Source organism: Diplotaxodon limnothrissa, linkage group LG5, assembly GCF_057381915.1.
Source record: "Diplotaxodon limnothrissa isolate DT_005_m linkage group LG5, D_limnothrissa_male_GT1.1, whole genome shotgun sequence".
NCBI lineage: Eukaryota > Metazoa > Chordata > Actinopteri > Cichliformes > Cichlidae > Diplotaxodon > Diplotaxodon limnothrissa.
In genome coordinates this window covers 29,985,189-30,011,570 of record NC_140600.1, presented here as the reverse complement: position 1 = coordinate 30,011,570, position 26,382 = coordinate 29,985,189, and the positions used below count along the sequence as shown (strand labels likewise).

Here is a 26,382-nt window from a genome sequence, read left to right as displayed (position 1 = left end):
CAGCCAGGCTGAGAGGACCCCCAGAGACCCAGCAGCCACGGTCGATCACAGCCCCGGTGCAGAGAGCCCCCTCCGAGGAAACACTGGAGATATGCCACAATAGGCTATATACAGGGTAAAATGATAAAATAAATAAGAACGGGATACAATATAAATATACATATAAAGAGTAAGAAGATTAAAAAATGAATAAGAATAAAATCAATAAATATTAGGTAAAGCCTAAATTAATAATAAAATAACAGGATAGAATAAATAAGCATAAAATAAATAAACGCTAAGTAAAAGCTAAATTAAAAAGGTGAGTTAATAGTTATAACATAGCTATAACAAAACAGTTGATGATGTAGCTGTGTCAGTGTCACGGAGGGATGGATGCCTGTTGGTCTATGCCTGTTGCCAAGACTTCTTTATTCTTCTTGTCTCGCTCTTGCCACTTTTCATGATGTGGGCAGAGCCCCTGAGTAAAGGCTCTGGACACTAAAGAGGGAGTCATATTACTTTCCTGGACTCAAACAAGAAAAATATTATATATTCATACGTTTTATATGCAGGGCCAATATTGGGTTTTTAGCAATGTTATGGTCTGCTTACCTACCTCATCAGTTTATTTCCAAACAGAAGCAGATGGGAAGGGCCAAACATTCAGGTCAGTTGGAGACACGTGCGCTCAGTTGATCCTCTATAAAACCTACCCTTCCTCTGTGTTCAGGGAACTCTTCTTTGTCAGGCAGCTCTGGCTACATCACTACTCTTTATGCTTCCACCTTTGCAACCTCATCACTTATCTTTTAGTTTCCTGTAAGAATCCCTCCCTGAGCAAACCTTTCAACTTGTTGATAAGCTTCCATATAAGATGTCACATCATGCCTTTTCCATCTTCAACTGTTCATCACAACTGTAACAAACATGTGGAAATAAACAGGAAACTGTTTTTTTCCCCCAAATGTTTATTCATTTGATACAAGTATTATTTATCACAGCAGGGATGCCAAATCCATTTCATGTTTGCTGATGATGAGGGGGTCCTCTTGCAGCTGCATTAATACACTCCTCAGGAGATTAGAGAGAATTCGCTGCCTTGGATTATTTTTATTAACAAACATCCCTATGGACCGGGCTTCCACCCCTCTAAAGTGCTGCAGAGACACATTCTGGTTAAACATAATGAGCATTCACACTGGGCTGATTGCACTGAATGATGAAAGTAAATTATTTGAGCATTGAGCTGTCATCGAAGGGCTAAAAACTTGGTTTTTAAAGAGTCCTTAGGTTACAGGATTCACCTGAGCTCCAGATTCAGCCACCAACGCTTCAGCACACAAGTTGGGTGATCAGGAATAAATCACCACAGGTGGCCACAGTTTGTCGCACACAGTGGGTCCTGTCTGCCCTGTGGTGACAGCTGTAAACGTTGCACGTAATTTAAAGGCATAATTATTCACCTGTTGTGTTTTCTGTTGCAGATTTACAAGGTTTTACCACAAATCTGTCCAGTAAATTGAAATCAGGTTGTAGCCCTGTTAGTTTAACTCAGCACAGGGCCAGTCAGTCTGCCTCTTTTGAATCAAATATGCAAAATTTTTTGTTTTGTATCATCAGCAGACTTAGACTTAAAAAAAGCTGATGACCTTCATGATGATTGGACAGAAATGGATCTAAAGCACAGAACTTATCGGCCAAGAATTTTGAAAAGTAGTGAGTCAGCATTATCTGCTCTGAAATGCTTTCTTTCACTGCAGACTGAATATTTTTGGGTTTTCTGCTGTCAGAAAGAACAAATAATCTGATAACATCATGACTCAGTAATGCTTAATAATTATACAGACACGTGGACTATTGTTAATTGCTAACCAGTCTAAGCCACATGCTGAAGCGTTGGCATACTACCATCCACAAACCGATGAGATCCATGTGACATACTGTCATGTACAATAACAAAAAAACATTCAGATTTCTTTAGGCACTATCACCCAAATGGGTATGGCACAATAAAAACAAACAAAAGTCTGGACACAAACATTAAAACAGAGGAAAAAACAAATGTTAAAGAATCAAAATCAGATATCAGGGTCTGAAGTTAATCCTGAAGGCGAGCTGAGCTCTATGGGGCTGCACTTCATCCACAAAACTTTAGTGCTGAATGTTATTTGTGTTTAATGTTACACAGCACTGCATGCTTGGAAAGAAACAGTTATATGAGCAAGAATAATCTTCCCAAATACACTCAGGTCAATAATGAACCGGTTACATATCTAAAGCCTTGGTTCAAACTTCCATAGTTTGTGGCATTAGGTTAACTATTCCCAGAAGTACATGTAATGTTGTAATGTTGATGTCAACGCATTATCTGTAGTTTACTTGTGAATGGAAGGATGATTAGAAATGATCTGGACTCTGGTCAGTGACGTGAAGAGACTGATGGACCAAAATAAAATTAGGTAAAAAAAAAAAAATTGAGGATTTACTTTAGGTCAGGAGAAAATGTGATGTGAGATTAATTTAAGACCCTGCACACAATCAGAAGCCGAGCTGCTCGTTGCTGTGCATCCAAGTTGCTCTGATGCGGGGCAGTACAGACGCAATGATGTACGATAAACCTCAACAGCAGGCGGCTAATTTTAAATTCATGCTGCACTAAAATGAGAGACTGTGCGGATACCAGGTGAGAGCATTAATGTTATTGTTCATTTCCCTTTAATCCAACTGTAGCGCAGAGCTAAGGAGAATTCTGGGAAACTGTTTTCATCAACTGTGAGTGAAAGGAGCTGGGATGCACACAATCACACCTTATTTCCTCACACAGATGTTACTTGCTTCACGCACAGCGCCTAAATTTATTAGTCCACCTCCCAGCATAAGGTTTATGCCCCAGCTGCATAAGTAATCAGTATTGGTAATTAACAAATTTGTTCTTTTATTCATTTCTGTAGCAGAATGTGCAAGTTTTTGAATCAAAATATTTCTAATAATAAAAAAAAAAATACTTGTTTTTGTTATCCATGAATTTGGAAATTTACTGTTTTACAAGAACAAAATTAAAGCATGATATATTTTGATTAAGATGCCAAATTAGAGTCATTTACATGTATTTCTGAACAGAAAAGCTTGTGGTTGAATGTTGATTGATTTATTTCTGACTTCCACTCACAGCACTCCAGAGTGCCGGCTCACATTTGGCTGTAAAAAGATGAATTCAGTTTGCCTCATAAATAATGATATAGCTCTGATCTAATGGTTTTTCTTTTATAACAGGTGGTCTAATAAATTTATTAAACACTGTACATCACATCTCCCTCCATTATACTTTCCCACCTCTTATTTCTGGGGGGGTTATTTCTCCTAAACCTCCCATTGCCCCCTCATACCATCATCAAATAAGTGTGCACAAACAAACAGCTGGATGAAAACACACGTAGTGTAGTTTGTAGCTTCCTATTCATTTAGCTGCTCTTCGTTTTGTGCTCTGCCTCGTGCAAAATATTGCGCCAGTTTGGTCCAAAAGAAGGGGAAAAAAAGGAGATAAAGATGTTCAGAATCAATCTAAACTGGGATTGTTTCATGCTTAAAGAGCTCGTGAGAGAGAGGGTACAGTCTGAAGAACTGTGGAGACAACTGGGGGAAATGCAATGCAGAGAAACAGACCAATGAGCAGAGCGCCGGTTAAACCTCCACTGTTTTGTGCTGCAACAAACACTTTTGCTCTCCAGTCATTTCTGTCTGTAATTTCAATGTGATGTTTGATACTCAACTGAAAAATATCTGCAGATCAATAAGAAGCAAATAAACTTTTTTTCTGCTTTCAAACTCTCAAACCAGGAAGTTGACTTTTTCTTGAACAATGCACTGCATTGGTATTTTGTTTTAATTCAATACACGGCATGACGATGAGTTAATTACAGACAGAGACGACCTGTAGGTGTGTTTTGCAGCTCAGTTGTGAGGAAACTGGCTGAGCACAACCTGTGCTCAGCCTCAGCCTGAATCATCTGTTCAGAGATGATTTAAAAGGAAAGTTTGGTCTACTCCATACTCAGGACTGGTGAAGCACTCTGACACCATCGAAGTACTGAAATTAAGAGTCCTATATCCACAAAATGCAACTTCACCATCGAGCAGGGGGCAGGAATCCATGGTTGCTCCACAATTTCTTCTCACACATTTTTAAGTGCTACTTTTACAAGCACAAAGAACAAAAATTAAGCCAGCTGGCTGTCCGCAGATCAGCCAGAAGAAAAGCTCACCCGATTCAGTTTCCCGGTTTTTATCCGTTGTCTGTCTTTTAAGGACAAAGTAACCAGAAAAGACAAAACCTTAAGGTGCCTAAGATTGTCCAGCATGTTTCAAAGAGCAAACAGGGGTCGCCATTTTACCCCACCTGTCCTCGAGTCTCTCCAACCACAGCAATACATTAAAAGTTAAAAAAAAAAAGCAGGAGGGGGGGGGGGAAGCAGAAACAGCAATAAAAACAAAAAAAAATTGTACTTGGATCTTTTGTTAGTGATTTTTTCACATCTTGGGGGAGGGCCTTCACCACAGTGCAGAACTGGTGTGTCGGTCATGTTGCCATATTGAGGACAGATTGTGTCAGTGGACGTGGTCAGACGATGGGTTTGCTGTGGTCGATGGTATCGGCTTTCTTCAGTTTGCCCTTACTGAAGGTCTGGATGGAGCTCAGCAAGGCGGCACGGCCTCCTCCCGCTCCATTAGAGGAGGACAGAGGAGGAGGAGGACAGGAGGATGAGTCCTGTAAGGGGGGAGGAGGTGGCGGTGGAGGAGGTGGAGGGGCAGGAGCAGTGTGGGATCCTGGGTACGAGACAAGCATAAACAGGAGGAGTGTTAGAGGAAAAACAAAGGTTTCAGGGAATATTCCTCTGCAGCTGATTGCACAAAGATGCTCTGGAATCTGGTTCTGATCTGAAGTAACCTGGAAAACTTTATGGATCTAAAAGAACTTGTAACGCTAAACAAGGATGATCATGTTTCACCTAATTATTTCCACATGAACACTAACCTGCCCACTGTCAGTTTTAATGGAGACACTTAACACTGGCAGAAAGTAAACCAGTTCCACAAAGAAACACAGTAAGACTGAAGTTTGGGTATCCACGACTTTGTACTCATTTGATAATTTATAGTCATTTTGCTAATTTCTAATAAGCAAAAGAAAATTTTCAATTGAGTCATCTGGAGGTACAAATGTATTTATTTTTTTTGTAAACTGGGACAAATGTTTAGTACCAAAGGGATTTTTGATATTTATGGTCACTTAACTGGCCTGTATCTGTTCACATTTTGGTTATTAGTTTCTCTTTAAAGTTTATCCATGAATCATTGGATTAGTTTGATACTTAAGGAAACCTTTTATAATCGTTGCCACCTTTGAAGCATAATTTAGGTCTTTCTAAGTGTGTGATTACAAAAGACATCACTAGGAAGAATTAATCTCTGCACTGAATCTAAAATATACATACCTATGTGTCACAAATGGAACACATGCCTCACAGCTCTAATTTATACCCGTTAATACATAACTTCTATCACATAAATGCATTTTATGTACTTTATTTAGATATTGTCTTGATGATATTTTATGTGTCTAAAGAAAAGATGGGCGCTGTTTCCAGAGAGACTTTATCTTTGTGAAAGCAGCAATCTCAAATATCACTATGACCAGGCTGAACTCAATCCATCATCAATTTCAATGGAACAACTCTCAATTCCTGACACTACTCGGACATGTTTTCTCCAAATACTTGTGAGAAACACAGTCTAGTGGTTCTTAAAATTAATACACATGTAGTTAGTGAGGTCTCTTTTGTCCTTTTCTCTATACAAACGGCTCCAGTTAGAGCAGCACTCACGAACTTCAGTACCAGCTTCTATCAGAATGAAATCAGAGTTCTAGAATGTTCAGCTGAAGTTCCAGAACCTCCAACTTCATCCACAGCAACAGAATTCCAAGCTCTCTCTGATTGGATGACTCTTACAGCAGTGCATTCTGGGACTTTTTGGCCTCATATTCCTTTGTTTCCTGAACATTGAACTGATGGTGAATTGAACTCAAACCCGTTACGCCTCTTACAGCTGCGCCATTCTGCATCCCCAAGCTCCGTGAAAGTCAGGGATTACAGGCAAAGAAGCAAAATGCTGGGAAGCGTTAACATGTGGGTAAAGCGGAGGCCAATAGCCGCGACTGGAGTTCGCCAACTCCACAGTGAATAATCCGTGACATAATGAAAGGACATCCATCAGTCTGACAGATGGCAGCCGACCTGGAGAAACCGTTCTGTGCACTCAGGGTGTTTGGGGATGATTGATGATTTTTTAAACATAAAAATCCAACTGTAATAATTTAGCGAGTGCAGAACCTTTTGTGGCGACTGATTTTTCTCCAGGATAGCTGTGTGACAAGATCACTTTCATTACGTTTGGCAACCACAGTGACCTTCAGGGATTTTTCATGTAATATTCAGATGACTCTTCTGTTAACGTCCACAGCTACACTCTCAGTGAGACCACATTTCACGGTTAAATCGACAAATTTGAACTGAAATCTGTGACCACATGTTGTGCACCCGATTTAAGTGTCACATTGTTTCAGTTATTAGGTTTTGTAAAGGTTTGCTACTGTAATGAGCTGGAATGTTTAAAGTTAAGTTGTTTGTTTTTTAAAATTGATCACAAAATCATACAGTTTACATCAGTTTCAATGACACCTGTCATCACTGACAATGCCACCTCCTACAGACTGCGTCTGACCAACTGACAACAAGTTTGTACAATAAACAGTATTATAAAAAAATAAATTAAAAAAAACAAAACAACAACAACAATAATAATACTAAAAAAAATTTAAAAAATTAATAATTAAAACCATGCTGCCACAGTGGCACCCATTGTTTTAGTCTGGTTACGAAGGCTTGAGCTGATTCTCATTCATTTTGGTGTTTAGAAGCCAGAGGTGACAAGTAAAGGAAGATGATGGTTCTTTCTGACTATTATGATCATCACAATTTACAAAATGGACTTCATGTTTTATTCAGCATGACCCGAGACTACCAATTGAACCCATTAACTCCTCAGGAAAGAGCCATTTTCCCCGTATACATCCATACAGCTGCCCTTTTTCTTTGCAACCACACAAATCGCCGCCTGCTGGCCTTGACAGGTTTAAGGGTCTTCAGCACTGACTTGACCTTTCAGACCATCTGTGGTTTGGAGAAACCTCAAGCCCCTCTGAACAGTTATTTACTTGGTTTAAATAAAACTGATGAGATGTTTTTATTGCTGGGCCTAAAGAAAGAGGTTTTGGCCAGTTATATATGCATATTAAAAACACCCATTTAATCCAAAAGTTAGTTTCTTTAAGATTGCTGTGGACGAAGAATTATCTGAATATGTAATAAAAATAAAAAATAAAAACAAAAGATACAGAAAAACCTTAAATAAAATGAGTTTTTTGTGATCTGCAGAAGAGCTGTGTAAGGCAGGGAGGAAAAGCTATGGGGGTAAAATGAAAAGACATTTCACAGCTAATGGCACAGAGAAAATTCAACTAATACCACCTCACAAAGTGTTGGAATGATGATGATGGAAAAAAGAAAAAAAAAGTGTCACCTCACCCTAACCAAATAACCATCAGACAAAACAAACAGACAGACAGACGTGCTCTAACAGACTGACCAGGCAAAGCTGACCAATCACAATCTCCAATGAAAACAGCCGGTCTAAGTCAAGAAGGAGTTTGACCGCCTGTGATGTTTGGAAATCATTGCAGATTGTGAGTTTTTTTTTTTTAAAGATGTGCGTACACCCCCATTAACAAGTTCTTTCATTTTTCATTTCAGGACTCAAACCTATGAGAGCGAGATTAGCCAATAAGACACAGTGATTACATAAACTCAGTTTGGCAGTTTGGTTTGAAATGATCAAACGCTGCTGATGTTTCTGAATCAAAGACTATTTGACAGCGTAAAAAAAAAAAAAAGATAAAGGATTAATGGACATGAGTATAAAAGTCTGATTACAAATAGACCAAACAGTTTAAATCAATCTCTTTCCTTCATTAGCGGCCTTCATAAATGTGACCAGGTCTTATAACGAGGAACTGGGGTATACAACAGCTTTAAAAAAAAAAAAAAAAAAAAAAAAAAACCACTGGAGACCTTCATCATCATTGACATCAGAATCTTTTACTTTACCCAAAGACACGGTCAGAATGGAGCATGCTCTACAGTGGAGACAGCACAGGAAGGAGAGAGAGAAGGAGATGACAGTTATCTGTTCAGTGGACCAATCAGCATTTACACAGTATCACCAGGACGAGGAGAAGGGAGAGGAAAGCAGAGAGGAGACACTAACAGTAGGGAAGGAAGCTGGTGTTGACTTTGTGTCAGCAGGTTTTGTAAGTTGGTGACATTTTATATTTTTCTTGCTGCTCTATATGATGTACAGTTTACAGATGTATGTCTTGAACCAAGTTTAGATTAAATATATTGCAGAGAAATCTAGATGGCATAAAGCACCAGCGCTTTGGTATTAAGTACAAAAAATAAAAAAAAGCACAATCTGTGTGCCAAGTTTAGAAATGGAGAATACCAAAGGCTATGTCCATCTTCTGAATACAGTCTATGGTTTGTACCAAAATTAAAGAAACTTCCTCAAAGTGTTTGAAGGTATTATGGTTTTCTTTTGTCTGCCTGTCCATCCCATTTTCTTTCAAACGAGGCTGAAGTATTAAAACTACAGTAAAATACTAAAACAAAAAGCGCAAGAGAATGGATGGATGAAAAGCTTAACCACCTTGATAACAGAGTTTTAGGCGTGGCTGTGTTGACTGACAGGTGCTCTGACACAGGAAGTTATAGCAGATCAGCTTCTGCTGAACTTATTTCAAGTCATTATAAACTAACCCTCTTCATTGTGTGTGTTGCTGGTGCCGTTTGTGTGAAACAGACCATCCCAGAAGCTTGTGGTTCAGTTTTCAGAACATGAAACTGTGGCTACATCAATGTTTCATACCACTGGGGATGGACCGACACACAGCACGTAGATTTTTCTTTTTTTAAACAGTAAGAAAAATACAAAATTTTGGCAGATTTAAAGTTTAAAATATGAAATGAAACATCCAGGTTTCCCACCCTGCATTCACCTACCTAGAGACAAAACAAAGTCAATAAGATGTACTACTACTGCAGAGACAGATACCTGCCTGAAAACCACACGATGAGAGAAGAGGTGAAGAGACAGAGACAGACATTTCAAGTTAATGATTAGTCTTTATAATCAAACACGCAAATTTCAGATGAAAACTGTTATTGATGTGAGTCACAGCACAGCCCTGGCAGGTTCTCGTCACAGGGGGGCCCGACACAGTCTGTCTGACAATGTCCAAAACAAAGAGACAGGCGGGAGAAAAGCAGGCAGTTAAAGTGACAGCTGTAAAGACAGTCTGACCGACGTACCTGTGGTTGATGGGGGAGTGGGGGAGGAGGGGCATGTGGGCGGGGAACTAGCTCCAGAACCTGAAGACGGGACAAAGAAACCCCTTTAATCATCTTTAACTTGAGAGTGACCCTTAAACTTTAACATCTCCTGGCATGTTAGAGGTTAGATGGTCTCTTTAACAGTAACAGATGAAAGCTGCATGTGCCATCACAGCCAGCCTCACATACTCTGTCCTAAATTCCTGATCTCATTGACAGATGGCGGCGGCGCTCGTGTGCCAAGAAATGCCTCTAACAGCAGCGACCTACCAGAGTTATTGTTATTTCGGACCGAGACATCTTCTTCATTTTCATAAGCTGAATGTCTGGACTTCTGCAAAGATAAAAACATAGCTGTGTGTTTAATTCTGGAACGATCTGTAGGCTGTGTATATCAAATGTATTTCACTTCAGACAGAAAACAACAACCCGTTTTCATCACAGAGGAGGTGTTAAACTTTAATTAGAGCTGCTCGTGCGTGCTGACCTTCCTCGCCAGGATCTTTCTCTTCTTCTTCTCCTCCTCTGAGCAGTGATGAGACTGAGCTCTGGTCAACCTCCTGTGTTGGTGCAGCTGCAATCAGACAGTCATACAGAAAGTTATTTTCAACATCAGGAAATTTCTCATAAAAACTGGCCACCCTGTAACACTGCACTTAGACGTGCTCGTAGATCTGTGTATCCTGTATTTCTGACGCTGAATATTCTTGAACAAATTAAGCAAATAACACCAGAATAAATTTGTTTTTCTGGGTCACCCGAGAGTTTTGAGTCTTGACTGTATATAATAGATGGACATAGCCAACATTACATCATCCACTGGCAAAACCTTAGAAGCCTCAAGCATTTGAACATCAACTTGTGTTCATTTAGACTTGAAGCTAGCGACTCTATAAACTCATCAGGAAAAAAAAAGATCCCCCCCTGCTGGCTGTTAGAAATAGTGCAGGTTTGAGACATTAAAGCATGTTGGTCAGTCACAGGAGCTCGTTCAGTGAGAGACTGAGATTACCGAAAAGCACCACTGAACGACACAGGAAATCATTCCTGCCTGTGGCCATCTCCCTGTACAACGCATCCACTTAACACACTGTTTGCTGCTACAACTACACATGTTTCTTTTCCAAATATTTATTTATAAGTGACTTATGTATGTATGTATGTATATATATGTATATATTGTACTATTCTTAGTTAGCGTATTGTCTGTCTTGTCTTAATGTTGGTTTAAAATGGAGCACTGTAACAAAAAATAATTTCCCCCAGGGATCAATAAAGTATTCTGATTCTGATTCTGATTCTGATCTGTAAGCCGCATCCATCTTTAATATACAGTCTATAGCCATAAACTGATTTCACCTTATTTGTTTCACACAGAAAGTCCAAAATGTTTACAGTGATTTAAGAGACACCAGGTGTATGATTCATGTCACAACATGTCAGCCTACTAGCTGAACTTTACTAACAATGCTGCTCACACAGCTTTTTACCCCATGTTCTTCTCCTCTGGTGAAATCCAGCCTGGATGACTGTGACCAAACTGATCAAGAACAGATTCACACTTTTTCAGGTCTCTCTTAAATCTTTCCTCTTACTCATACTGGTCATACTTTCCTGTGTGCTTTTAATGCAAGTGGGGGAAAATACAGAGTCTTTGTTCCCGTAACCGTCTGTGTTAATCAAATCAAGGCAAGTTTCTACAAAGTTGCTGTCTTAAGCTTAAAACTTCCTCTTTTTGTGTTTACCGACAGAGTGGACAGACTTGGAAATATTCTACCTACATTATCAAGGATTATGGGAAATACAGTGATCTGTGGAGCATTAAGCCTGAGCTAAACCGCAAAAGTAAAAAAAAAGAAAGAAAAAGAAACAAACAGCAATGCAGAAAAATTATTGCTCAAGTACTGTGGGAGGACAGAAGAATGTTGACCCACCAGTCTCTGCTCCTCTAGCAGCCTTTTCTCCAGGCTCTCCTTTGCTGCTTTCAGTGCTTCCTTCAGCCTGCCGGGGACCTGGAGGAGGATATTTAAGATATTATTTGTTTTTATTCTTCATCTTTGTTGTTGAACAAACTCACGGCAATAACGTCAAACTAAACCTCTCACCTTAATCTGGAGCTTTTCTGAACGTTGAAGCTGGACATCGCTGAAAAGCCTGGAAAACAAAAACTTTGGCTCAGAAAAATAAACCTTACACTTCTCTTTATTCAGCTTCTATGTGACTGTCTGCCGCTCATAAACACAAAATTGAACAGGCAGTGGCTGAGGCTTTAGCTCTCACAGACAAAGCTGTGTACCCGATGCAGCCACATGAGGATGTCCTCCTCTCACTGACATCATACAGAGCCAGGAGCAGAACCGGAATGTCAGTGATGCAGTAGCTCACCCAGTTCACAATCCCTGACTATTCAAAGGCTATTGTAATGTGTGAAGTACAAAAACACAGCACAACACTTTGTTGTCACTAGTTGGCTGTATTGCAAAAACTAATGATATTAAAATCTACTGAGAAGTAAAAGAGGGTGAAACAGTCAGCACAAATTAATCTCATCCAAATGTTGTAAGCGGGACAAACAGACAGTGGCCATTACATGAGCTCATCAGTCCTTCAGGCAGTCAAGGTAAAAACAGTCTTAAACTGAGTGTTTATAGCAGCCTGACATCTGAACCTTTGTCTCACAGGGATTATTTGAACATATGCTTACCTCATTATCTAAAAATAAATAAATAAAAGGCATTAAAAGCCATGTATCACACAATCTGTATAAGAGCCTTATAAAGTGTTCTTTTCATCCTCTCCACTGTAGGTTTGTTTCACACAGAAAAAGCGTAACTGAATTAGGAGTAATTTAGCTGGAAAGTCCTCTCCCACTCATGTGCAAATGTCACAGTGCCAAAGAGGGCAGGCTTGCATGCTTTTGAGGACCCTGAGAACTATACCAGCTTTGGCCCTTGACAAGTTTAACAATGTCAACAAGTCAGAGACAAGAAGCCAGATGAAGGAAGGCCCTGGTTCTCTGGGCTGATGGTGGGGAAACAAGACTGTAAGACAACCTCATTTTACAGAAACTGAAACAAGGTCATCTGTCCGCAGACAAACTGCTGATTTATGTGAATCTTTACATTTGGCAGATTTCTGCAGCTATGATGGAGAGAACATGCATTTACAGTCCTTTTTTGGGTTTGTGTAGACATAACTTTAAAAAATAAATAAAAAAGCTCCTATGTGCACTTGTGGGATAACAAAGACTCCCCGAGGGCTTTCAAGCTGTGTTTTACTTTAAAAAATAAAAAGAGGTGAACTCACGGCGTCTGCATGAGTGCCGACACTGTTGGCATCCCACTTTTACAGGCTTCTGTGGACAGAATGGACTGCAGCACAGACCCTGAAAAATAAACCATCAAAGATCAGCAACAATAAAACTGCAATTGCTCCATTTAGACATTCGGTCTCTACATATTAAAATACAGGATGCGTGTGTGTGTGTGTGTGTATTTACAGACCCACAGCTGTGGAGGGGGCAGGGGGGTACTGCTCGATGGGCACGCTGTCTGGCGGTCGGCCGTACGTCATCTCGTACAGTAAATGTCCAAAGCAGAAGACATCAATGCTCTCTGTGGTCTGCCGTAAACACACAAACAGTTTCTGTCTCTCAAACCTTCAAACAACAGTTTGTGGATCATCTGGCACACTTGGTTTATTTAGTCTCTCAGTTCTTAATAAATCATTTCAGAGGTCACACTAACTACATCAATGATAAAAAGAATCTCTGTGTTTAGGTTTAGGTCTTATTTTAGCCTCAACTAATCAGGCTAATCCAAACTGAGTCAGTGTGCGCACATACGTTAATTTTTCTGAACTGGGTGAAGGCAGGTCGCAGTGCAGAGGGAACTCCCAGCATGCCGTTCTCCACGTCCATCAGTCGACACACGCCGTCATCGACAAGAACGTTAGACGTGTGCAGGTGACCAAAAAATATACCAGCGTCATGGAGGAGCTTTAGTCCCTGGATATAAACACAGAGATAGTCACACAGTGTATGTATATATATGTATGTGTGCATACATATGTGTGTGTATATGTGACTCTGTGTGTATATGTGTGTCTGTACCTCCAAAATCTGTCGGCCGTACAGCTTTATGTGTGGGAGCTCGAGGCCCTGACTCTTCTTTGGATTGCAGTACTTCTTCAGGTAACTCTCCCTGGGCTTCACCTGGACAAAGGAAGATTTTTGTTTGAACTACTTTTGACCAACTTGACAAACACAGCTTGATCAAGCCTATTTTAAGGAAACACACCAATGCAACGCATACAGGAATCCTTCCTCATGCAATAAAAGTCCCATAATGCAACCCATGTGTTCCAATATGATGAATGCTATTCTGTAAAAAGCACACCAGCGATGTTTTATTTTAAATTTAACAACTGATGCTGCTCAGCTATGGCTTCATATCACACAGGGAGACATTTAGGAGTGTTTAGTCTACTCAGGGTGTTTAAATCAGTTTCTCCATGTCGTTCCTACATCTGACTTCCTGCCTCCCTCACCTGTTGCATGGAGCTTGACACAGCTTCTGCAAAAAGTAGACCCAACGCTACTTTAAGCACAACTGACAGGAGTTGTCTTGAGTAGGGCGGAGGCAAGTCAGGTGTTATTCCCGGCACAATTTTAATGCAGGCAGAATCTGACAAAACTGCATTTTTTGACTTTGGTAGAGGGATTATGGTTAATAATTGTTAATATTTAATAACTGCTAGCAGTGCTTTGTCTTTTGTTGGTTTTACACATTGTAGTTTGACTTACTGGGAAAATATGAATAGTGCAAAAAAACTATAAACCATGTGCATATAGAAATAAGTGGTTCCATCAACTGTGACTCATGAAATTAGGCTGAAATTTCAGGGCGCCTCTCTTTGGTTCAGATGCTGTTTGACTATCTGAAAGTTTGACTGGAGCACACAGACTGTTTACCTTACAGATGTGGTCTCTCAGAGAGCCCTTCTCACTGAACGGCCGGATGAGCAGCGCTGAAGACTCACTGGTGCTAGAGAACAACAGTGGACAGAGATATGGGATCTGTCGAGGAAGAGGAGTCTAATCACTTACAGGCTATAAATGGAAACATATGCAACTCTGATCAGGTGTTTGTCTGTTATACCATTTATAGTGAAGTCAACTTTGCCATTTATGTGCAAAGCTGGCTAGCTTTAGCTGGATTGTCAGTTGACAATTCATCAGAATGAACAGTTTCTAAATTGATCTAACAAATTAAGGTACATGATCACGTCACTAGCTAGCTCTGATGTCACAGATTGCTTTGTCTAATTCTTGGACAAATATGTGGTGCGTACGTACAGACAGGCTGGTCAACAGCTTTATGGCTGACTGCAGGTCTTTGTCTGACAGGAACTTATCAGGACCCAGGTCCACCTACACACACACACAAAAACATGTGTTACCCCACCCTGCTGGGTGATACTATAACATCACCTAATTTTATTGAATCATTTGATGTCTTCTGAGCTTTTGAGGGAAGAAATGTCACTTAATAGTCACATTTTTACCAAAAAAGTCTTATGTAAAAGAGCAAAGTTTTTCTTGTTTCCACATATTTTTGCTAAACTCTTGAAAACTGTTTCTGTGCACTGTCTTCTGAACTCTGCCAGTATCTTATAAAACAAAATATTTTGGTGATTACAGCATGTGCTATCTAATGTAGATTATTTGAATAATGCATTTCTGACATTCTTGCCATCAGTTTGGAGGCTGAGACACTGAAATATGAAGGATTTAACTCACGAGTCATAAATCAGAGTTTCCAGAAGTCAAGAGCTGCAAAGTCACCTTAGCAGACTTACAAACACAGAGAGATGTGACAATCTTCATCTCTCCAAAAAGCTTTTAAAATGTAATTTATGGTAAAGTTAGCAAACTTTTAAACCAGTTTTCATATGATTTGATTGGCAATTCTATACATGCAGCTTTACATGCAGTTAACCATTAAAATAAATATTTATGATAAGTGCTTCTACAATATAACTCATCAAACAAGAGCCCGCAAGAGCTCCAAAGCCTTTCAAGTTGTCTGCAGTGAAGAGGCTTTTGGCAAAAGATGATATTTAGCCACCATTTATATTTAATCAATATTTTTTAACTCATCATTTTTCATTGTCACAGGAATTCTTTCTGTTTTACTCACCCAGCTCAGCAGGTACCTCTCTTTGGTCTGCTCTTTGTTTTTGACTAAAAAATATTTCTTTCTGATCCTCCAGCCTGGAGAAAAAAAAAAAAAAAACAAAACAAAAAAAAAAACCACAAACAGAAAACAGCGCCTCAGTTTAACTGTAACTCAGCCAATAAGAGTCAAACATTTAGTCTAATATACTGCAGGCACCTTCACGGGCTTCCTCTCACGAATAAAACACTGAATTCATATCCAGCTTTACGCTCTCATAGGCTGCACAGATTTTGTTGCTTCAGTCTTAACTGACTGGTTTGGCCGGTCACCGTTAGCAGAACAACGCTTTTAGCTTCTGTGCCACCCCCTAAAATTCCTCCAGCTTCTTAGCAGTTAGCATTTTCTCATAATTACATTTGCAGCTGTAAAGGCTAAAGCGATCAAGTCAATTTAAAAAACAACAAGGGTGCACCGTAGTGCTGTACAATCAAAAATGAATAAAACAGGTGAAAATACAGAAAAACAAAACAAGAAAAAAAAATACAAAAGAAACATGTCAGTCCTCAATTACACTGAGCTTACTCCCCATTTATCAAAAAATAAATTAAATTAATGACTTCAATTTATTCAAATAATGGCTGACACAAACCCATAGTCACTGCATTTTAATCTAAAAGAAAAAGTGTAGGAGGATTAACATAAATTGACAATAACAGATGTCAGCAGCTGGATGGAAGGTCTGAACAAACACCACCAACCCCTCCATGATCATCTTAATTAGAAAGGAAAACAACGCTCTAAAAACTGCAGTCACAGCACTCTGTTCACTAATGTTTTATAACTGAATCAGTCCGATTTCTTTTTAACATGTCATGTGACTTAAACTTACCCATGTCTCTGAGAGGCTCCAGGACCTCCCACTTTGGGTCTGACCTGAAGAACATGGAGACCTGCTGCAGGGCAATTTCTGAGAGAAAGAGAGCCACACAGTACACTTTAATGAAACTAAAGTCTCCTTAAATTACATTCTCTCTGAGTATGGGCTCACGGCAGCTGCAAGTATGAGTTCTCAGACTACAGCCGTTGTGGGAAATATACCAAAACAAACAAATCTTCATATGAGGAGTCAGAAAATAAACTGGGAAGAGACCCATGACAAATTTGCTTCCTTTTACTTCTGAACTCATATATAATTTTGATGTCAACTACAGCTGTGTAAAGTTCTGCATCTTGCAGCATTGCAATCTAGATGTGCCATTCAGTGTTTAGTTCCTGCTGCAGTGTTTCCAGAACCTCATACTGTAGTGATCATACACACACTGTGAAAACACCAGCCACATCGACACAGCTGCCCAAATACTGTACATGACAGTTGCTCCTAACAGTCCGTTTAATGTCATCTGCTTCCTGGTATATCAGGAAGTGGGAATGATGAGCAGATGACACGACAGCTCTCACAACTAAGACAAATCTGATATGAACCCTGCCCACTGGAGCTCATAAAGCTTTAAATGTGTTTTATTATTTGTATTTGTTTTTTACGTGCATGACCCCTAAGCTGATACTGACGCGTTACATCATCTTGGGTTTATCGTTTTTGTGTTTCTGGCTTTTCTGGTGGTCGCTGGGCGGGAGAACTCAGAGAATCTGATGATTTCTGAATCTTCAAAAGAAATCAACAATGACAGAAAATTGTTTCATATGCAATAAATAACCAATCGTTATGAATCATGAACGGCTGTATTGTAAAGTAACGGATGTTGCTTCACTCACTGTGTGTTGCTGATCTTATCACATTAACCGCATGATGACTAAAGTTAAAAAAAAACAAAAAAAAAACAACAACAACATGTCTCATATTTCGTCTCTTTTGAGTCACTCTGTCGCACCAAAGTCAGAATATGTTAAAAACTACAAAAATGTATCTGTCACAAGACCCTTTCATGCATCTCCAAACCAAACCGACATGATTGCACCTTTAAGTCCCATCAGTCACATTTTAGAAACCAACATTACTTTTGTAGTTCATTCCTGCATATGAAAACAAAATAATAAAATAGTCATTTTTTTTATATACTGTCCTATTTTCTGTTTGTTCTGTTGCTTAACCCTGGGTCCTAATGGGACCATATGCAGCTAAACACCATCAAACAGGTGAGATAAAGGCTATGTAGCATGTTTGTTGTTGGTGGCCAAAGAGCTTTTGCGAGCTGTTTTCTGTCTACAGCTAAACATGAATCATCTTCTGGCATCAAATCAGCTGAAACCGTTTCACGTTTTATTCGAGAGGAGGGGGCTAACAGGATCATTTAGGAATGTGTCCCAAACATCCACTGAATCGCCAAGCTTACGGACGTGTGTGAAATCCAGTAAACGGAGAGCAAGCAAACCTGTGTAGTTGGCAGAGTAGTTGTTGGGGTCCAGAAACTTCTTGACTGGGAGGGAGCTGCAAAGCAGAGGATGCTGGGTAATTGTGTCCAGATAAGTTTGCAGTCCTCTCTGCCTTTCTGCAATGAACTCCCGGTCCATGTTTCCAATGAGCTTCTTAGGAGGGAGAGGGAGGGTGATGCCGCACACCTGAAGAGGAGGACAGAGAAAAGGATTCATATTTTTATCAACAGGCTTAAACAGATGTTTTTTCTGTATATTGGAACACTACATGAAAGAAAATCACAGTCACTGTGTTTTCCACAGTTCTTCTGCATGCTGACTGAAGACTGGGGGCTGATGGGATGTCAAGGTCAGAGTGAGACCGATGGAGAGGAAACGAGCATGCAGAGCCTCAGCAGAAAAACGTTTAACTTCCTGTTATCCAGGAATTATATGTTTTTACTCTGAGACAAGTAACAATCATATCTTTAGCAGTCAGATACAACCCAGCTCCACTGACTGTTACATTCAGGAAGACATGATAACTGACTGATAAAGTGTTTAGTGTTATTATTAGATAGAAATGATCTTTTCCTCAGTCTATGTTCCTGTCAGGTAGAAAGCTTTGAAATGCAAACTTCCTCTATATGCCAATATTTGCTGCTCATGTTCTTATATGTATTGCATCACTGTATATTGCAACATAGAAATATGCAGAGCCAAAAAAGCAACCACAACATAATCTGATCAGCAGAAGCTTTGCAGACTGAGCACACTGTGGTTTCCCGGATTTAAGCATTGTTCTACTTTCTCTGAAAATGGAGGAACACTAGATTACAGAAACATTTAACGTAAATTTTACATCCATAAAACCCACTTACTGTATGTGTTTGCACTTCCACTATTGTCCATTGCTTTTATTTCCTCCCTGTGTGTAGTTGTGGACTGCAGACCTGTAGCATTTTGTCTCTGTATACTTTCTAAAATTAAGACTTCAGCTGCACATTAATAACAATGAATCAGTGCAGAGATGACTGCCGGCCTCTTATACCACCAGCCGAGCCTTCAGGAAAATGTAAACAGAGTTTTGAACCGGACGTAACCAACCGTCTCTGAGCTTTCACATACAGGAAGAAGATTGGGCAACACTGTTTTAGTGGCTGTATGAGTGTCTAAAGGCACTTGTAGTCTCTCACATATTACTGCTGCTCATTTCCACAGCTGACTACTGTGAGCTATGTGATGTCTCCAAGTGTGTCGTTTCCATGACGTTCATGCGAGCAGCATAACGAATTCAATGTTCAAACTGCTCAAACGTCAATGAAACGATCTACATACCGAGTCAGTCTCTGAAACACAGTGATACTTCATTCGCTGTCATGCAGTTCATGACTGGAACTCACCATCAGGCTGTTGTTAAGAACGTCAAAGTCACTGTAACGTCGAATCACCTGCAACAAACACACACACACACACACACCTGTCAGGACTGCAGCGTTACAGGTCATTAAGATTCTTTAAACGTTGACTTTGAAGGCAAAATGTGAGGTGAGCATATGTATCCTGCCTTCTTTAAAGTTCCTCCAAGTTGCATAGCTTAACACTAAAAACATTTTGGGTGGATATTTCCAGCAAGCTCTGAATTAAAATCATAAAAAGAAAACTGAACTAATGATACACAAAGGATGTTTTTAGAACTCCCTTTTTAACAGGAAGAGAGCTTCAGTAGATCCAGTTGGGCAGGAAAGAGAAGACAGAAGAGTAGCACAGAAAGAACCAAATCAGGAGTATAAAGAGGTGTTCGGTGCATCACATGAAGTTCCCCCAGCAGTCTGAGCCTATAGCAGCGTACCTAAAGGATGCTCCAAGGTCACCTGATCCAGCCAAACTATCAGCTTTTTCAGAAGGAAAGTAAGAAAGAATCAAAACTAGGAGCAGGTTCCAAAGAAAGGGGGCCTTACTAGCTGAAGGCTCTGCCTCCCATTCTACTTTTAAATACTCTAGGAACCACAAGCAAACCAGAAGTCTGAGAGCAAATGCAAATGCTCTCCTGGGATAATAAGATACTTTGAGGTCTTTAAGAGATATAGGATCTGATTAGTCAACACTTCGTATGTGAGAAGGATTTTAAATTCATATCTAGATTTAACAGGGAGCCAAAGAAGAGAAGCCAGTGTGGGAGAAATATGCTCTCTCTTTATAGTCTCTGGATCAGCTGGAGGCTTTCCAGGAAGATTTTAAAGGAACACGATAATAAAAAATTACTGCAATTCAGCCTAGAGTTAACAAACGTATGCAAAATGAGGTTTTCTTTGTCACTCTGAGACGGGATGTTTTTCTTTTTTTTTTTTCAATTTTGTACACATGACACAGCAGTCCTACAAGTTTGTTTAAGGCATGGGTTAAAGTAAATATCCGGCCCAAGATGACTTGAGGTTCCTCACAGCATTACTGTGCTGATATGTTTTATGTTTATCAGGAGACAGCACACAGGCAGGGGAGTATAGCAACAATTACTTCTGTTCTAAATCACATTTGTTTTACTTCAATTTTCTGCTAAAGACTAAAACAGATGCATCAGCAAACAGAGAGAAAAAAAATGCACAGAAACAAATAAAAGCCAGGATGAAACAGCAAACGCAATCTACACGTTTGTGAGGGCAGCTGTAGTACAGTATGTGCCTACTGTGGATGTTGGGCCACTGATTCTCCAGGTGACCAATTTGAGGTTGTTATTAGAAGATTTACCTGCCAGCTGTTGTCTAAAGACACACCCCTCTGGACTCGGATGATGTACTCCTGAGAGACAGAGAAAAAATAGAAAATAGAACCATTGTTTTATTATATAGTGTAATTGTGTAATTTAAAACAAAAAGCCGAGCTGAGAATAAGGTTTCACTTGGATTAAATTTAACCTTTTAGAGTCACTAAAAAGAAGAAAGCAAGCAAGAAAGAAGGATGCAAGAATTCAAAATTAATGGATAGATGATAGATGGAGGAAGAAAGGAATGAAAGATGGAAAAGGGGAGGGAAGGAAGGAAGGAAGGAAAAGAAAGAAGCAAGGCAGGGAGGTGGATGGATGGAAAACAAATAACAATTGAAAGAAAGAAGGATAGATGGAAGAGAGGAAGGCAGGAAGGGAAAAATAAGGAAAGAAAGATGGATGTGCATGGAAAGGTGAAGGTTGGTTGGAAGGAAGGAAAGAAGGAAGGAAGGGAGGGGATTGGTTAGGATAGTATAGATGGATGGCCTGGTGAAGAGTGAATGTGAAAAACAAAAGTTTCCACCAAAGCCAAATTGGAAGCAGGATAATGATTTTAATGAGGTTTCATGTTTTAACGATCAAAACTGTTACTAAAATCCACTCACTTGCACAAATGTAGTAAACAGTAAATAAAAATTAATAAAAACACTTAAAGAAAACAAAATTGAACTACAAATTGAACAACAAAACAAACAACTCTTGCAGCGAGGCCAGCTGTGTGGGAAAGGCACCGTTAAAGGAGTTCACACATGTTGGGTGAATCCCCTTTCTGTTTCATTTCCACATAAATGATCCACATCAGAGGATCTGCCTGCGCATGCCATCCTTGTCACAGATCTTTGCAATGAAGCTGCTGAGCAAAATATTTTCTCGACCGTCAGAAACGATGGACGCGAATATGAAAACAGGACCGAGCGTGTAAACCCTGCATTTTCCCCTCTTTAATCCTCTCAGTCCACTCACCGTCTATTTCAAGCTTTCAGAGGTTCAGATTTCTGCTGTAATCGTGCAATCAATCATGTGAGCCGAGCAGCTTCATAAACAGCTAAAGGCCTAAAATCACCGCCGCCCAGCTGATGTTTGTTAATACATTTTGTAGCTTCAGGCCACTAAACTCAGCTCCTCTTTCACCTTTTGAACTGCTGTCTTTTTATCTTTTCTTAAAACCTTTCGTTTCATAAAGTAAAGTCACTCACATGAGGTCCACTGAGGTGGCCAGACCGATGACTTTTATACACAACTGCTACAAAACCAAATGTGTTTTCTTAGTCGATGTCTTTATAAAATGTTTTATATTCAGTGACGTGTACAGCTTCCAAATGTGTATATCTTAGAAACCAGTCAGGATGAATGTGAACTTCCTGTTCTTGCCTAGCAAATATTGTGTTTATACTAGTTTTCTGAGATATTACATGGATACGTTTCAAAAGGCTGAACTTTTACTTTTTTACTGTTTCCGTTCACTTTCGTTTTTGTTGCTCATATTGGATAACAAAACAAGGTGATGTTGAATTATATCACAAATCTTCGTCCAAAGCGAAAATAAGACGAAAGTAAGTTTTCAGATCACTGTTGAAGAACAAACAAACACATGTCATTTGCATTAGCAGAAGTAAGATGATGAAAGGAGGAAATACCCTAAAAGAAAACTGACATTTCTCATTATTCAACAGCTGCACTGAATTATAATTTGTGCACTGAACCATTGTAGCGACCTTGACTTGATTTATTCGGGCTATGATGTTTGCAGATGACACTGTGATCTATAGTGAGAGGGGGGAGCAGGTGAAAGAGAGTCTGGAGAGGTGGAGGTATGCATTAAAGAGAAGAGGAATGAAAGCCAGTAGAAGGTGGATGAGTTTACTATCATCCACACAACAGGTGAAGCAGAGAGTGCAAGCAGGGTGGAGTTGGTGAAGATAAGTGTCAAGGGTAATTTGTGACAAAAAGACAGCAGCAAGAGAGAAAGGGACGGTTTTAAGATCTCCTATGATGTGTGGTTTGGAGATGAAGCCACTGAGAAAAAGAGAGGAAGTAGAGCTTTCGGAACCAAAGTTTAAGATGCTCAGATTTTCAATGAGAGGGACAGAGGAACAAGGATGGACAGGAGTAGAAAAAAGGACAGAAATAGGTACTGCCAGAGGGGCAGCTCAGGTTGAAGTAAAAGAAGAGCACGGAGAATATTCGTGGATGCAGTGAAAGAGGACATCCAGAGGGATGACAGATGAGCATTTTTAGCCATTAGATTTTTGTTAATCTAATGGCCAAAAATAACAATAAAATGAATACACTCCTTTTAAGGGAGTTAACACAACACTGCGCCTGTTGTATTCGCAGACCAATAATGCCTAATCACCCCAGAATTTTATCCAGCTGTTATGAAATTTTACAGCAAGTCTTTAAATTCCCCAAATCTTCGAATTATGGTAAGGTTGTTACCACATTAGAATTTCACCTGCACATTACCTGCCAGAAGAGCTCACCATAATCAAATTATTCACATATCCACAGAAGAGTGAAAACTTTGTTTATGAGGTGATTTGTCTCTTTTTTGCCCTAATGAATTACACTCAGAGTAGTGAATGGAGGTGGAGAGAGTGAGTCTATAACAGCAGATGTAAAAAACAACAACAGTTGCACTGACTGGATTGTGTCAGGTGCTGTAACACCTGCCAAATGAGACCATAAACCTCCATAGTGCACACTGACACTTTATGATGTGCATCATAAACATGATTTAAATAATTAAATTAAAACAGAACCCTGCATCTAATGGCTTCTTCCCATTGCATGCACTCCTGTAATGCAGTGTTGGAAACATCACTGTAAACGAAACCCCGTGAGAGACTCAAGCCCATCAGTGTTTGTTTCTGTGTAGTCAGCTGTTTGTAATTGGTGATAGAGCAGAATGACTAGCAGTACTTTACTGCCTGAGCACAGTGCAGTAACCAGAGGCCTGTCCTCTCAGAGCTGCATTAATTCTGGAGCTGCTTACATGTTGGGAAACTCTGGAAAGGTCTTGTGACAGTTCTGGCATCACACAAAGAGCAAAACATAGCTTTAAACGCACAGAGAGCTGCTTATTTTTGTTTATTCTCACTGTGGGCTGAAGAATGAGGGAAAACAATAGCCCCGTGGATTAACAGATATAAATAAATACGTGGAAACAGGACGTTAATGATTAATACTCACATCCAGCTGTATTAGTGCCTTCAGTGGAAGACATGATTCTGTTTTACAGTGCTGACATTAGCGTGCTAAGCTAACTGGCTAGCTCAGCTGATCGCAGCCGGACTGTCAACAACAAACAGGCTGCCATGCACCCATTATCGGACAACCGCGACAGTTCAACGACACCAAGTTTACTTTATTCACCAACGCTTCTCATTGTAACGCTGCACATTTTGCTATAACGTAACATGGGCATTGCTTTTTGCCTCTAAATCTTTGGCCTTTAACGCCATCAGACACCGCCCCGAACTCCAATGAAAAATCCGATTTTACAGTTTCTGTGGATTTCAGCAGTTGCTTAATAATAATCACACATTTTATCAGCTTACCAACGCTCACTTTGATCTGCTCTAGTTAACTTGTCAAAAATCACATTTTTGTTTTTCAGCACTAAAAAATATGCAGCTGAAGAAAATAACTACAGAATATAGTTGAGTTGTTTTCTCAGAGTGACTGCATGCCAAAAATTAAATTAGCCCATTAAGAACAAAAAACAAAAACAAACCATCAGCCAACGAGTGTTGCTGTTTCAACAATAATCTAAAAACGCAAAATATTTTAAAGGACTTTGGTATATAATGAAAAACGGGGACTCTGAAAGCGATCCTTGCGGGGAAACCAGTGTCAGTGCTCCACTGTAATCAGCAGAAAAGCTTACCGAAAATCAGTGACAGCAACAGTCTGGGAAACTACACTAAAACGAAACTAGTCTTGTCCAGCGTGTCCGATAATTGAACTAGCCACATAGCCATCGACTTAAAAACGCCTCCTTGTAAGAAAAAAAATCCCGAAAACTAATATTTTTCGCCACAGCAGCACCAATGAGTGAGTCATGCTGAGGAAACATTAACAACGATTTTACGGTTGAAGCCGCGGGCTGTCAGCGGTGAACCGGCGGGGATTTTCGGTTAACACTTACCGTGTGGGACTGCAGATTCTGGCTGGCTTCGATCATCGCCGTCAGGGGCACTGTATCGTCTAGTAGCAGGCTGCCGGGGGCCGGCTTCTCCAGGAAAGACATCCTGGAGGGTTAGCGGTGGAAGTCCTATCTGATGTCAGTCTGTCAACGCGGGGAAGACGAACTGCGGAAACCCGAGAGAAGACAACCAGCGAGTTGATAGCCTAGCTTGGATATGCCGTAACCAGGAAGCGCAGCTCGGAGCAAACGTCACGCAGATTCCCCGTTTTAATTGGATATCGAGAAACCCCGTAAAGAAGCTTTGTCGCCATCTGCTGGTTTGGAGGAGAATGGTTTCTCAAACTATTTCCAAATGATAGTTGTTATTTTGTGTACTTAGAATTACTAACAAAATTTTGGTCAAAATTTATCTAAACAATTATGTTTGTTTTTTCTTTCATTTCTTCTTTAAGCATTTTTATTTGTTATTAGTCATATACACATTCATTCAACCAAATTTTTTTTTAATTTGCCTTTAAATTAGTCTAAAATGTCAAAAAATAAACAATGAATATCAGGTTGAAGGATAGAGATAAATCAAATAAATAAAGTAATGGAAATAAAATAAAAATCTACAGCCATCTGTGTGAAATAAACAATATTTAAACTAAACCATAAATGAAAGAAATGAAGTCAGACACGTACAAAAAAAAGATTTGTGCCTTTGAAAAATTATTTAATCAGATTTAACTATGACCACTTGATTAGAGTTTAGTTTAGAAATGCTTTAAACAGTGCTCTGCCAGTGTACACTCACTAGCCAGTTTTTAGGTACACGTTCAACTGGTTGTTAATATAATTATCTAATAAGCCAGGTAGGCATGTAGACATTGACAAGACAACCAGCTGAAGTTCAAACTGAGCCTCAGAATGAGTTGAAGATTTAAGTGACTGAAGGTGGCATGGTTGTTAGTGCCAGACAGGCTGGTGTTCTCACAAACTGGTGATCTGCTTGGACCTTTCTGTACAACCATCCAAGCAGCGTCTCAGTGGGTGAAAATGTCTAGTTGAAGTCAGAGGAGAATGGCCAGATTTAGCACAGAGCATCATTTCAGTCCAGCCGAGTGTTGTTGTTGACCATGTCAATGACTCTTCTAGGCTTCAGTTCTCAATGCTAACAGGGTATACCTAATGAAGTGGCCGCATAAGGTTCACCTGACTGAACAGTTCTCCAGCTTCACTTTGCAGTGCTCAAAAAGTGTTGTTTCACATGATTAATCATGAAACATGGAAATATTAACATGTCATTATGTTAAGTAAACATAATAAAAAAAAACTCACCCTTATAATCAGCTGAAGGAAATGAGTCAGTAAAAAGAAAAATAGAAGGATCACAGTATGGTGGAAGGAAAGAAAGTTGTGTGTGTGATGTGAGTGAACAGGTGGGTATAA

The 26,382-nt window shown here is 39.7% G+C and overlaps 1 protein-coding gene across 1 annotated transcript; it reads right to left on the bottom strand.

The window, feature by feature from the left end:
- Nucleotides 1-945: 945 nt before the first annotated feature.
- pxk (PX domain containing serine/threonine kinase) lies at nucleotides 946-25,157 on the bottom strand. Its single transcript, XM_085353389.1, has 18 exons — nucleotides 24,952-25,157; nucleotides 20,786-20,836; nucleotides 19,441-19,488; nucleotides 18,058-18,244; nucleotides 16,557-16,634; nucleotides 15,689-15,762; nucleotides 14,845-14,919; nucleotides 14,461-14,565; nucleotides 13,600-13,701; nucleotides 13,333-13,494; nucleotides 12,992-13,109; nucleotides 12,795-12,873; nucleotides 11,594-11,642; nucleotides 11,423-11,500; nucleotides 9,976-10,062; nucleotides 9,759-9,822; nucleotides 9,468-9,527; nucleotides 946-4,806 (listed from the first exon to the last, which is right to left on the bottom strand). The coding sequence occupies exons 1-18, from the start codon at nucleotides 25,051-25,053 to the stop codon at nucleotides 4,601-4,603; spliced, it is 1,725 nt and encodes a 574-aa protein (XP_085209515.1). The 5' UTR covers nucleotides 25,054-25,157; the 3' UTR covers nucleotides 946-4,600.
- Between the last annotated feature and the right edge of the window lie 1,225 nt (nucleotides 25,158-26,382).

Coding starts and splice junctions, on each gene's coding strand:
- pxk (XM_085353389.1), bottom strand. CDS start 25,053: ATGTCTTTCCTGGAGAAGCCGGCCCCCGGCAGCCTGCTACTAGACGAT. Junction 20,837..24,951: donor AGAATCTGCAGTCCCACACG/GTAAGTGTTAAC, acceptor TCTGTCTCTCAG/GAGTACATCATCCGAGTCCA. Junction 18,245..19,440: donor TTCTTAACAACAGCCTGATG/GTGAGTTCCAGT, acceptor CCTCCTCTTCAG/GTGTGCGGCATCACCCTCCC.